The sequence below is a fragment of the Orycteropus afer genome, unplaced genomic scaffold (assembly GCF_000298275.1).
Source record: "Orycteropus afer afer isolate SDZICR_OR568_19922 unplaced genomic scaffold, OryAfe1.0 scaffold00036, whole genome shotgun sequence".
NCBI classification, from domain to species: Eukaryota; Metazoa; Chordata; class Mammalia; order Tubulidentata; family Orycteropodidae; genus Orycteropus; species Orycteropus afer.
Genome location: NW_006921623.1, coordinates 3,886,254 through 3,900,345, shown reverse-complemented (window position 1 = coordinate 3,900,345; position 14,092 = coordinate 3,886,254). Strand labels below are relative to the sequence as shown.

General features: G+C 43.6%; 1 protein-coding gene across 1 annotated transcript; it reads right to left on the bottom strand.

Annotated features, from left to right (window-relative positions):
- Positions 1–344: 344 nt before the first annotated feature.
- Positions 345–3,525, bottom strand: LOC103193310 (FXYD domain-containing ion transport regulator 6). The gene is made up of 6 exons (XM_007936486.1): positions 3,468–3,525; positions 2,554–2,592; positions 2,335–2,409; positions 1,765–1,801; positions 1,030–1,079; positions 345–373 (listed from the first exon to the last, which is right to left on the bottom strand). The coding sequence occupies exons 1-6, from the start codon at positions 3,523–3,525 to the stop codon at positions 345–347; spliced, it is 288 nt and encodes a 95-aa protein (XP_007934677.1).
- Positions 3,526–14,092: the final 10,567 nt, after the last annotated feature.

Below are 14,092 nucleotides of genomic sequence, written 5' to 3'. Positions count from 1 at the left end.
AATCATCACTGAAAGCCATTACCTTTGTGGTATTGCTACTAGGAGTGTTTCATAAACTCTAATTTGCTCCCAAGTCACGCTTACGTGTCAGCGAGGATGACATCCTATCACTTTGTCCACTGGTTTGTGTGGAAGGCCCAATTCCTTGGCTGTGTGCTGTGCGTATGTATGGGACACCTGGGGCATGTCTGGTCCTGGGCTATCTCATCACCCCCTTTAGACATAAGGCTCTTCAGACAGGGCCTCCCCCAGCACACATAGCCCAGACCTTGCTGAAGACAGTGATGGTGACAAGGGAAGATCCAGGAAGAGGGTATCCTACCTTCCCATCTGAGGGCTACACTTCAGTTCTCTGCTTTCTGAGGCTCCGTTGCTAGAAAGAAAATCAGGGAAGACTGTAGAAAATGGACCCCTATCTCAGTGAGCTATCCCATAGTAACTGTGCCAGTGCCTGACAATGGAGGAGTCTGACCACAGTGGGCTATCCCCACAGCACCTGTGCTAATGCCTGATGCTGGGGAGTCTGACCTTACTTAGGGAATCTACTCTAGGAGGTCTGACCACAGTGGGCCACCCCCAAGGCAGCATTGCCAGTGCCTGACTCTGGGGGAGCCAAGGGATTCAGAGTCAGACAGGCCTGGGGGCAAACCCTTACCCCCACTGCGGGCGACAGGAACTGAGTTCCTCAGCTCCCAAGTCATGCCTATGTGGCAGCAAAGATGACACCCTATTACTCTGCCCACTTGTTTGTGTGGAGGGCCCAATTCCTCGGCTGTAGAAGGTGGAAAGTGACTCCCACCTTAGGGGGCTAGGTGCAGGCACAATGTGATGTGGTCTGCAATGCACTTTGCACAGTGCCTGATGCATTTACTGATGCTGGCTGTCACCAGGAGTTTCAGAGTGGCCATGCACTGAGGCCCTGGGGACCTGGCACTGTGGGAACATGTCAGTTCTGTTGCCCTGCCATGTAAGGCCCCTCTCCCACTCCCTCAGTCTTCTTTGTGAATGGCATGGGCTGTGGGGAGTTACCGTTTGCAGTGATGAGGTTCTCCACCTGGGCCTCCTCATCTCCTGGAGCCCTGTGAGAAGAAGAGACACATAGTGCCATGAGAAGTCCCCAAGGAAAGCTCTTACTGGCACAGGGCCACTGTGATCAATCTCCACAGCTCACCCCAGGGGCTGGAGCATGCTCAACCATGGACACATGGAATGAGGAAGGATGGGGCTGAAGGGGACAGAGTCAACAGGAACTCACAGGCAACCTGCCATGTCAGTCCCCAAGAGAAATGAGTATTGGGAAGGGGTGGCCTAGGGCACATGGGGGTCGGTTGTGCCATTACGTATGTGGGGGAGGGATAAATGACAGGGAGTCCAAGTTTCAACTCAGCCCAAAATTGCCTAACGAACAGGTGACAAGCAGGGACAGTGTCCTAGTCCTGTAAAGGAGATGGATATCAAGAAAGGCCACACAGCCCTCTGCTTCTCTGTTTCCATAGCCAACTATCTCAAAGGATTCCAGACAAAGTTCCAGTGCCTTCTTGCCCACCCATCTCCATTAGGAGAGATAGGGATGGGCTAACTCTCCATGTTTTGACCTTTTCTTTGCCCCAAATCTACCTGGAAGTCCTCAAATTTCTACCCTTACTGCCTACAACACATACCCTCTTGTTGAGACAAAAATCTAAGAGGATATTCATTTGGGCCACACAACTCTATGTCTCCTCCTAGTGTCACCCCAGAGGTCCACAGCCATGGCAGCCTTACCGGGGCTTCTGATTGAAACTGCACTTGCACCTCCGACCTGAAAAGCAAAGAAACCAGGCAGAGTCAGGCTCCTGGCTTGCCCTGAGTCTGTGCAGTCATGTGACTATGGAAATAGGGCCCCTGGAACTGGGCAGGACACAGCCTGCTTAGTTCTATACGTCAACTCTAGGTTAAAGTAGAGGCCTTAGGAAGCCAAAGTGGTACATTCAACACGATCAGGCTGCTTGATTGTGAAAGTGCCAAGAGCTCTGTGCAGACCAGGCTCATGTGGGGAAACCAACTCGGGGCCTCCAAAGGCAGTATCTAGCACCCATCTCCTGCAACTCCCCATTCATGCCCTGCTGGATACAGCAGCAGGAGGGCTTATCCTGCTCCTTCTTCTTATCCAGGCTTCTCTTCACCCAGCATTTATTTTACTCATGTTTCAGTGTTTTACTGAACATTTACTATGTGTGAAGTCCTGAAGATTCCATGGAGAACAGTCTCTTTCCTCTCCAGCAGAGAGAATGGCTCTTACCTGCTTAGTAGCCTCAGTTATCACAGAGCGAGCAAAGCAACAGACACACTTACTTAGGATAAGGAGGATTCCCACCGAGAACAGGACCACAGCAAACACCAGGCCCCCGATCCTCAGGGTCTGATAGTCTGTCAAAGGAAGCAAAGATGAGAGATGGAAAAAGAGAAGTGCCAAAGAGCAGCATGTCCATCCCTCCCTTGGACAGAATATACCTCCCCACATCCACTCTCACCCTTGCCTCTCCTGCACCCAGGGGTGACTTCACTGCTCACCATAATGAAAAGGGTCCTCATCTTTCTCCTGCTCAGCTGCTGCAAACAATAAACAAATGTGGTAAGAGGAGGACAGCCACACATCTCAGTCTCCAACACCCTTACCTGCTTCACAGATCCACTCCCCATGCAGGGATTCCTGGGAAGGAGGGCCCACCCGGAAACTGAGGGCAGGTACAGCTCAGAGCCCCAGCTGAAATTCTACTTTCACAGCAAATCAGAGCACATGCCTCTTTTATTGTCATATCATTCCCCAAAGGCAGGGTCTATTATGCTCTTGTTATAGACAAGGAAGGGAGCTCTGGTAGCGTAGTGCCTAAGGCACTTGACTGCTAACCAGAAGGCTGGCGGTTCAAACCCACCAGCCACTCCTCAGAAGGAAGATGGGGCAATCTACTTCTGTAGTGATACTGCCTCGGAAACCCAAGGAGGGGTTGCTATGAGTCAGGTCTGACTCGACGACATATAACAACAGCAACAACGACATAGACAAGGAAACATAGGCCAAGGAAAGACAAGGAATTTGCGTCAGGCCAAAAGAAAAAACAACAACAAAAAACAACCCCACTGCATTTGAGTTGATTCTGACTCATAGCGACCCCCACTGGGATGCTGAGGTGGTAAATTTTTACGGAAGTAGATTACCTAGTCTTCCTTCTGTGGAGTGGCTGGTGGGTTTGAACCACCAACCTTCTGGTTAGCAGTAAAATGCCTTAGGCACTGCGCCCCAGAGCTCCTTTACATCAGGCCAGAGTTCCTTAATTATGGTCCTGGGACTGATGTACAGGTTTGACTCCCAAGGCTCAAGCCAAAAGTGAGCCCCCCAACCCTCAATGTCTCAAAAGGCCAGAACCTTCGACTAAGATGGGCTGCAGCTGCATCTTGCCCTTGCTAGATCCTAGAGAGGTACTTACCACTGGCGAGGACTGCAGGAGCCAGCAGGCTGCAAAGAAAGATCAGCACCAGCTCCATGGCGTCTGGGGGCAGAGGGAGGAAAGATGCTCTGGATAGGAGACTCCATCCCTACCCCAAACACCAGCCTAACTGGGGTGGAATGGAATCCTCACCTCTGCTCACTATGCGAGAGTTCAAACCACCACCAGCAGAAGCAGCTGGCGTTTTTCAAACCCTCACAGACTACTCTGCATGCATTAATTCAACTAATATACATGAATTAAAACAATGAATAGGCACTGTTACTAACTCCATTTTGCAGGTAAAGAAGTTAAAGCTGAAAGAGGTTACGTGATATCCAGGAGAGTGAGTAGCAGAGTCTAGGTCCTAACCCAGCTCAGTAACTCCTGTTACACTGCCTGTCGGTGCCAAAGCCATAAGGGCTTTGGGGATGATCTTATCTGGGCCCTTCTCTCCAGACCACCCTCTGTGGCCAGCCCTAGTTCATTAAGATGTCTGGGACTTTCTGGCCTGGTTTCCACAGCCAACATGCACTGTCAGAAACTCATCTTTTTGTCTAGATTGTTGTTGTTGTTGTTGTTATTTGCTGTCAAGTCGGCCCCGACTCATAGCGACCCCTCCTTGGGTTTCCGAGGCAGTATCACTACGGAAGTAGGATTGCCCAACCTTCCTTCTGAGGAGTGGCTGGTGGGTTTGAACCGCCAGCCTTCTGGTGAGCAGTCAAGTGCCTTAGCCACTATGCTACCAGAGATGCAGGGAAAGGAGGGGAAGGGCGCAGGTAAATCAATAGCTTTCTAATCCAGCCAGCCAGTTAAAGAGAGAGACTTGCTGTTTACTGTACTCTTATAGTAAACCCTGAAACACTGACCACTTTTCATTAATTTCCCCTCACACTCTCACCTCTGCAGTGCCCAGGTTAACTTCCATAATCCTCCACTAGCCTGTGGGAGAGGGGCTGATTAAACAAAGGGCGCTTGGAGACCGGTTCTCTGAGTTTCAGTGCCTGGCACTCCTTCCTCAGAAGATACCTGAGCTCTGCTCATGAGCTCAAGTCTCTGGTCTGGGGTGGGGGGTGGTGTCCAAGGGTGGGACATCTTGGTGAAGGCAGAGGCAGGAACAGTTGGTCCCTTCGAGGGACAGATTTTGGGGGAGTTACACACTCCTCCCTGCAGGGATTAGGTAAGTGTAGTAAAGGGCCAGAGAGGAAAAAGGAAAAAATATCAAACCAGGAACACCCCAGACCCTGTGGTGTTTTCCAAGTAGGGTGGGACTGGCAGTGGCCTGAACCCCTGAACAGATGTCTAGTGGTCAGACCATGCAAGGCATGCTGAGGAGTCAGCCATATTCATTCCACAGGGCCTAGGGGTGTCTGGAGTTAGCAGCAACTGCTGCCCTGCACCACTCAGCCACCAGAGGTCAGAAGAAGCATGTCTAGAGCCAGGCAGAGGCACAAACCTCCTGCTCCAAGGAGCAATTCAAAATGCATTTATCAAAAAGCCTAAAGTAATTTGCTTTTAAGGCTATTTAATATTTTTATTCCTTTAAAATGTTGCATTAGATTTTATATGTATACAAATACATGTAACATACACACATAATGAAGCATAGTAATAAGAGAAGTACCCATAAACATCTAACTTTAAGAACTAAAACTTTACAAATACTCCTGCATTTACTGATTATTTTTCTCCAATCCACCCCTCTCCTTCCCTCCCAGAGGTAACCACTTTCACTGCTGTCAAGTCCGACTCAGTGACCCCTCCTTGGGTTTCCAAGGCTGTATCTCTACAGAGGTAGATCGCCCAACCTTCCTTCCGAGGAGGGGCTGGTGGGTAACCAGTGTTATGAAAATATCTATCTGTAATCATTCCCTTGCATTTCTTTAAAATGATTTAAAATTGACATATTTCGCATACAATGCAGTTCACCACTGTAAAGTGTACAATCCAGTGGGTTTTTTTTTTTTTTTTTTGTGTATCCACAAGGTCATGCTTCCATCCAAAGCCAAAAACCAAACTTGCTGTTGTAGAGCTGGTTCTAACTCACAGGGACCTCATGTGTTACGGAGTAGGACTGTGCCATAAGGTTTTCTTGGCTATAATCGTTCTAGAACCAGATTGCTAGGCTTTTCTTCCATGGTGCCATTGGGTGGGTTCAAACCACCAATCTCTAGGCTGGTAGTCAAGTGCAATTGCACCACCCAGGGAACTGTGTCCATCAGCAGTTTACAGAACATTTTCATCACCCAAAGAAGCAGTTCCTTACCCATTAACAGTAGCTTCTCCAACCCACTTCCCCCTCCCTCCAGTCCCTGACAACCAGTAATCTACTTTCTGGCCCTGTAATTTGCCAATTCTGGACATTTCATATAGATGGAATCACGGAGTATACAGCCTTTTGTGTCTGGCTTTCCCTTAGCATTATGCTTTCAAAGTTCATCCAACTTTTGACACAGCCAAAGTTGTAGCATGTAGCAGTACTTCATTCTTTTTTTACATCTGAATAACAGTGTCTTTTAAAAATATATTTATCACCTGGATATGAATAAATAAATAATATATTGTTTAATGTAGCTTTTTAAAATAATTAGGATATTATACTATTTACAGCCTTCTGGAATGTGATTCCTTTGCCTGTACCCTAGGTACAGGCAAATTTTAGGTTTCTAAAATTCATCCATATTGTGACATATAACCCTAGTTCACTATATTCAATGTTGTGGACTATTCCACGGTGCTGATAAATGATCGCGTATTGGGCCATTCTCCTGTCAATGGACACTGGAGTTTTTTCTGGTTTTTTGTTTCTGTGAATAATATAGTTACAGGCATTTTTGTACCTGTTGCTGGGGTACATGTGCAAGCATTCCTAGAGCACTATTTTTCAGCTCTTTTGCCTACTACACTTACAGGGAATACTTTTACAATGCAGCCCAGTACAAATACATATCCATGTACACCAAAAACAATACCACAAATCAATACTTACTCTTACCGTGGATGATTCACTCTGATATTTTCTACTTTACTGTTTGCTTTTTAAAAAATGATGGTTAGGCTCATTAATGGGCCATTCTCTGCGGTTTGGAATATTCTGTTCTGGAGGTATGCCTCGAAGTGAAATTATTGGGTTGTATAGCATGCAAATTGTCAACTTTACAAGCTAATTTCAAACTGTTTTCCAAAGTGGTCGTCCCCATTTTAACTTCCTACCAGCTGTGTATTAATTACTGTTTACATCACTCTAAACAAACAAACGAAAAACCATTTGCTGTGGAGTTGATTCCAACTCAGGGTCACACTGTGTGTGTCAGAGCACAATTGTGCTCCACAGGGCTTTCTTGGCTGTAATCCTAACAGAAGCAGATCATCATCAGACCTTTTCTTCCAGGGAACCTCTGGGGAGGTTCAAACCATTCCTTTCAGGTAGCAGTGGAATGCTGAACTATTCTGTGCCAATAGGCATCCTTATCAATACTTGGTATTGTAAGACTGCTTAATTTTTGCCAAACTAAAGGATGGAAAATATGGTTTTGTTTTGATTATTTAGCTATGGGGTAGAACTTCTTTCTGATTGTTTGCTATTCCTGTTTCTTCATCACTGATATGTCTTTGTCTGTTTCTGAAATGTATTGTCTTTTTCTTATTATCATTAATTTCTTATTCTGGATATAAAGCTTTGTCGTTTTGTTGTGTTGTTGTTGTATGCCGTTGAGTCAGAGTCAGATCCGACTCATAGCGACCCCTCCTTGGGTTTCCAAGGCAGTATCACTACAGAAGTAGATTGCCTCATCTTCCTTCCAAGGAGTGGCTGGTGAGTTTGAACCACCACCCTTCTGGTTAGCAGTCAAGTACCTTAGCCACTATGCTACCAGAGCTCCCTTTGTCATTTCAGTATTGTATATTTCTTCCCTTAATTGGTGGCCTGTCTTTTCACTTTTTAAAAACTAGTGTTTTCCAGTGAACACAATGTCTTAATTCTAACATAATTCAATGTAACGATTTTTGTGTCTTATTGAACATATCCTTGCTCACCCTAAAATCAGAAAGCATTTTCTTCTAAAATTTTTGAAGTTTGTCTTTGACATTTAAATTTTTACTCCATCTGGAATTGATGTTTATGTGAGGTGTGAGGTAGGAATCTAATTTTTACTTTTTCCTAGGCTGATGACCAATTGTCTTGACACTCTTTGTTGAAAATCTCTTCCCCTTTTCTTATGATGTACAAGACCACCTTAGTCATATATCTGGTTTCTGTGTAGATATGGGCCTGTTTCTGTGTTTTCTGTCTGGATTTTTTGGTCAATTTGTCTGTACCTGCATCAAAATCATAGCAGCTTAATTACTAGAGATTTACAGTTATCTTAGAATACTGTCCAATATAGTGCTGAAAATGGAGCTCCCTAGGTTGGAAGGAAGGTTGCGCAATCCTACTTCCGTAATGATAACTGCCTCAGAAACCCAAGGAGGGGTCGCTATGAGTCGGGGCCGACTCTATGGCAAATAACAACAACAACAACTAGGTTGGAAGGCACTCAATAATGGCCTTAAACATACCAATGATTTGGAAGATGATGAAGGACTGAGCGATGTTTCACTCTGTTGTACATGGGGTTGCCAGAGGTGACTTGGGGGTAACTGAGGAGCTCTGGTGGTGTAGTGCCTAAGGCATTTGACTGCTAATCAGAAGGATGGCGGTTCAAACCCCCCAGCCACTCCTCGGAAGGAGACTGGGCAATCTACTTTTGTAAAGATTTACTGCCTCGGAAACCGAATGGGGGCTGCTATGAGTTAGAATCTACTCAATGGCAGTGAGTTTGGTTTGGTTTGGTTTTAACAACAACAAATAGTAACCTTGGCATGTGGTAGTGTAAGTATCTCCTTCTGTTTTCTCTTCTTCCTCCTCTTTGAGGAATGTCTTCAAATACAATACACACACATACACACACACACACAGGATTTTCACTGGAATTGCAAATGATCTATCTATATAACAGTAATTAAGGGAGAACTGACGTTTTCTGATTTTGAGTCTCCCGTGTACAAATAAAGCCTGACCCTAACAGTTGTGCACATCTTTTGTTATTATTATATTGCTCTTTCTTTATGTACATCTTCTCATGTTGGATACCTAGCTCATTAATATTTAGCCTTTCTTGTTTTCTAACATAAGCATTTTAGACTATAAATTCCCTTCTAAGTACCACTTTAACTCCATCATGTAAGTTCTAAAATGTGGTTTTTTGATTACTGTTTAGTTCTTAGTACTTTAAACTTCCATTGTAATTTCTTAGTTGACTCATGCATTATTAAGAATTGTATTTTTAAATTTTCCAAATGTATGGTCAGTTTTAATTTGCTGTTATTATGACTTCCACCTTAAGTGCACTGTGGTCAGAGACTGTGGTCTGCATGATACAAATGGCTTGACATTTACTCTTCTATGGTTGAGGTTGTTGTTAGGTGCCGTTGAAATGGTTCCAACTCACAGTGATGCTATGTAGGGCAGAATGAAACACTGCCTGGTACTGCATCACCCTCATAATCGTTGCCATGTTTGAGCCCATTGCTGCAGCCACTGTGTCAAACCAACTCATTGAGGGTTTTCCTCTGTTTTGCTGACCTTCTACTCTACCAAGCATGATATTACTCTACCAAGCATGATATGATGTCCTTCTCCAGGGACTGGTCCCTCCTGGTAATATGTGCAGACTACGTGAGACAAAGTCTCACCATCCTCGCTCCTAAGGAGCATTCTGGCTGTACTTACTCCAAGACAGATTTGGTTGTTCTTCTGGCAGCCCATGGTACATTCAATATTCAAAATATATGTCCCAAGTATGCTTAGAAGATTGTGAATTCCTGAATAATTGGGAAGAATGTTCTACATAAGTTCTACCAAAAAACCAAAAACCAAACTCACTGCCATCGTGTCGTTTCTGATTCATTGGGACACCCACTGGGTTTCTGAGGCTGTACATCTTTATGGAAGTAGATTGCTCTGGCTGGTGGGTTTGAACCACTATATACCTTAAATTAAGATATGAAATGTGTCGTTTAAATTTCTATAGCTTTTCTAATTATTATTATTAATTTTTTTTTACACTTTGAACCATCAAAAATTGAGATAGGTACTTTGAAATCTACCACTATGTGGAAGGATTTATAAATTTATCCATGTGTTCCTTATAATATTCTAAGGAAAGTTTAAAATTGTAATATAGTCCTGTGAGTTGGATTTTTTAGAATTATACAGTAATTCTGTCTTAAATTCTATTTTACTTTCTACCTTTCTGTCTCCTTATATGTTGTGTGTCTCTTACAAACAGCAAAGAGCTAGAATTATTTTTTTAAAAATCAATCTGTTAGTCTTTATTATCTGCCAAGTTTAGTCCATTTAACTTTATTGTGGTAATTGATATATTTGGTCCTATTTCTGCTATATCTTCCATTCTACACTGCCCCTTTTTCTTCTGCCTTTTTACTTTATTTTTGGATTTTTTCTGTTATTAATTTTCTCTTCTACTAGTTTAAAAATTACACAAGCTATTTCAAGTCTTTTAGTGGTTACCTTTGGAATTTTACAATGCGTATTAAATTTAACAAAGACCAAAAAAGTCTAAAGTTAATAGGTATAATTGTTATTAGATAATACTCTCCTTGAAAAATAGAAGAATAGCAGAACTTTTCAATTCAAATCACCTTCCTACTAATATATATGCTATTATTATATGCTCTAGTGGTGTAGTGCCTAAGGCATTTGACTGCTAATCAGAAGGCTGGTGGTTCAAACCCACTAGCCACTCTTCGGAAGGAAGGTTGGGCAATCTACTTCCATAGTGGTACCGCCTCAGAAACCCAAGGTGGGGTCTCCATGAGTTGGATCCAACTTGACGGCAGTGTGTTTGGTTTGGTTTTTGGTTTACTGTACAATATGAATTTCAGTCCTGCCTTTTTTTGATCCTACAAAGTAGATAATAGTATTTGCTTTCATGAAAACAACCTCTGTTTAGATTTATCAGGTGTGTAGGAAGATGGCACCCCCATCTCCTGGTATTCACATCTTTGTATAGTCTCCTCAACATTCTGTCAGGGTTGATCTGCATGAGCAAAGAAGTGACAGTGATGGTATATCACTTCCAATATTAGGTTATAAAAGGCTTCTCTCTCTTTCTCTTAGATTTCTCTTAGATTGCTCTGGGGGAAGCTAGCTGCCATGTCTTGAGGATACTGTGAAGAGAGGCCCATGTGGCAAAGAGCTAAGGGCGCCAGTCCAAAAGCCCACGGGGAAGTAAGACCTGCCACACACCATGTGAGTGAAGTTGGAAGTAGAAGGCTGGAGCTTTCAGATGACTACCACCTTGTCTGACAGCTCGAATGCAAACTCATTAAAGATCTTGAGTAAGAATCACCCAGCTAAGCTCTCCTGGATTCCTGACCTTCACAAACTGTGTGTGATAACAAATGTTTGTTGCTTTAAGCATGTGAGTTTGGGTATAATTTGTTATGCAGTATTAGAGAACTAAAACAACGTATTTACTAATTGATTAGTTTTACCATTCTTTGTTGAATACTAGCTATCCTTCAAACTGTTTCTTTGTTCCTGAAGAAGAGCTCAGAATTTTCTTTAATGAAGATCTATTAGTGGCAAGTGCTCTCAGCTTTTGATTACATGAAAATGTTTTCATTTCACCCTTGTGGCAAACAGACTCTGAGTTGATCCCCGATAATTCCCACCTTCTAGTGTTCAAGCCTTTGTGTAATCCCCTCTCCTTGAATGTGAGCGAGCCATAGTGCCTCCTCATTATGTGATCCCACTTTATTTCCTTCAAATTTCCTACATAGTTAATTTATAAGTTGTATCTGACAATTCCAAAATCTTAAATCTCGGGGTCTAAATTTATTTGTTATTTCTGAAACTCTTAATCATAGTGGGCTTTTTCTGTGTTTGGTAATCTTTGTGAACTCATAATTGCTAGATTTTAACATGTGGGAAATTTACAGTTATAAAATGGGATGCATTCCTCCAGTGAGGATCTGTACTTGCTTTTTCATGGAGCTTGGGCAGAGGAAGTGGGGAGAGGACTTCTGGTGGTGCTGTTGTTAAAGCATTGGGATGCTAACCAAAGGCTGGTGGTTCAAACCCACCAGCCACTCTATACAAGAGAGATGAGGCAATCTGCTTCTATAAAGATTTATAGCCTTAGAAACCCTATAGGGCAGTTCTACTCTGTCTTATAGGGTGCTATGAGTCAGAATTGACTTGATGGCAGTGGTTTCTTTTTGGGGGACGTGCGAGGAGTGGAAAGGGCAGATAACAACCTGAGATCACTTTAGCCCCTTTTAAGGATCCTGGGCTTAATGTAGGAGTTTCAGGTTTGGTCTTCCAATCTTGTTAGCTCCAAGATTTGGTCTCCAGAATTCAGTGATATCAATGAGCATCTGTTTTCAGTGCAACTCTGCCTTAAGTTCTGGTTACACTTCACATCATGCAGTGCTGGTTTTATCTGCTTGGCTTTTAGCTTTTTTAGGTTTGAAGTAGATTTTGGTGGGGGAAGGTGACTAAATAATCTCCCTTATATATATATATATTGTGATTTGGGTGAAGATTTACAGAGCAGATTCACTTTCCATACAGCAGTTCACACACACTTTGTTTCATGACACTGACCACAGTTTACCACAATGCAACAGCTCCCCTCCCACTTCCTCCTGATAGTTACCTCTTCCCTGTGTCCCTCTATGCACTCCTACCCCCTGAGCTGTCTCCCTGTGCATAAGCAGCCCTTCTTTCTCCCATGATTGTTCTCTCCAAGGAGTGTATCTACCTCAGGTAAATGTTCAACTCATATGCCTGTCTTCTGTTTGGCTGGAAACCATGGGTGTGGGTTCAATTCCAGACCTGAAGGGCAGCTAGGGGCCATAGTCTCAGTGGTTCCACCAGGCTCTATAGGACCAGCAAACCTGGTCCTCCCCCCCTTTTTTTTTCTCCAAATGATTTTGAGTTTTGTTCCACATTGTTCTCCCTCTCTATCAAGGATCTCCTACACAGATCCCCTTCCAAGTGGATGACAGTGGTAGCCGGGCACCATCTAGTTCTTCTGGTCTCATAGTTGTATAGGCTGCAGATCAGATGGTGTACCAGTCTTTAGGACTAATTATTTCCATGAAGCTTGGTTTTCTTCATTCTTCTTTGCTCTGGATGAGGAGAGACCCATCATTGCATCTAGATGGCAGCTTGCTAGCTTCTAAGATCCTAGTCGCTACTCGCTAAAGTAGGAGGTGGAACAATGTTTTGTACAGTATGTTATGCCAATTGAGCTTGATGTCCCCTGTGACTGTGGTCCCAAGCCCACAGGTTCAACTAGTCAGTCCCTCTGGGTAGCAGGCTGTGACCAAGCAGTGACCACAACCTTGCCCCTTGTCAGTTTTACTATACACCTGGGAATTCTGATCATTCACATAAACTTATAGGACCATTGTCTGCCAAGCCTATACATGTTCTTGAATACACTCCCCATTTCACAGACATACCTAATAGTTCAGCCTGTCCACTCATCTATCCACCCATATACCCATGTTAGCCTTCACTGACAACGCAGTACTGTATGTGCAAAAGGGTTCATCTTAGTTGTCCGTACCTCCCATGTACCTCTCTATGTCTTTCTCATCCTCAATGCTGCCATATTGGTCACTCACATTTGGTACATTTTCCTTCTCTTCACCCAAATCAACTTATCTCTATCTATCTAACAGCGTTCCTTCCCCTCCCCTCCCACCCCTGGTAACCAGCAAAGAAAATTTCTTTCCATAAATAAACCTTTCCTTGACTTTTACAATAACGGACTAACACAATATTTGTCCTTTTGTGATTGAGTTATTTCACTCAGCATAATGTTCTCCAAGTTCATCCACGTTATGCGGTGTTTTGCAGATTCTACATTATTCTTTAGTGTTGCATAGTATTCCATTGTGTGTATGTATCTCCCTTACTTCTTGTGAGTCAAACTCTGTAAAGATAATCCTGGTTTAGATAAGATCAATTTTTTTTGTAGTAGAAAGTCCCTTCAGTGTATCAGCCAACGATAATGCCTTCAATACATCTGCAGATTAGGCAAGTGGGGGCCCTACTGGTAGAAGGAAAGACACATACCAAGGGTTCCAGGCTGCTGGGCAACAGGGGTCAGCAGCTCAGGTCACTATTGTTCCTTCCCCTCAATTCCCCACAATCACTTCCATAGATGCTCAAGTTCAAATCAATTCCACAAACACTGAATTCTTACAACGAGCCATACTATTCTGGGCTCTCCAAGGTATAAAGAGGTGAACAAGATATAGCTTTGGCTCCCAAGCTGATCAGAGTTTGAAAACAAAGGGCTGATACATTGGCAAATGTGAAGCTTTCACAAGTAAGTGGTAGAGACTCAATGCAGTGAGAGTCCAGCAAGGCTAAGAAAAGGGGAAAGGGCCCCATAAGGGGAACCTGAGAAGTTTTCATGGAGAAGACATTTCAGTTGAATCTTGAAAGTAGGGTAGAATTTTGATAGACATGGGTAAGGAGAGAGAAAAGCAAGGCCATTCTGGCAAAGGAAACAGCATAAGCAAAAGCAGTGAGAGTGGCAAAT

What these genes read in the sequence shown, in the direction of transcription:
- LOC103193310 (XM_007936486.1), bottom strand. Translation starts at nt 3,525, where the DNA reads ATGGAGCTGGTGCTGATCTTTCTTTGCAGCCTGCTGGCTCCTGCAGTC. An exon ending in TCCTGCAGTCCTCGCCAGTG is followed by an intron (nt 2,593 to 3,467) that starts GTAAGTACCTCT and finishes TATTGTTTGCAG; the next exon opens with CAGCTGAGCAGGAGAAAGAT. An exon ending in GAACCTCATCACTGCAAACG is followed by an intron (nt 374 to 1,029) that starts GTAACTCCCCAC and finishes TTTTCTTTCTAG; the next exon opens with CAACGGAGCCTCAGAAAGCA.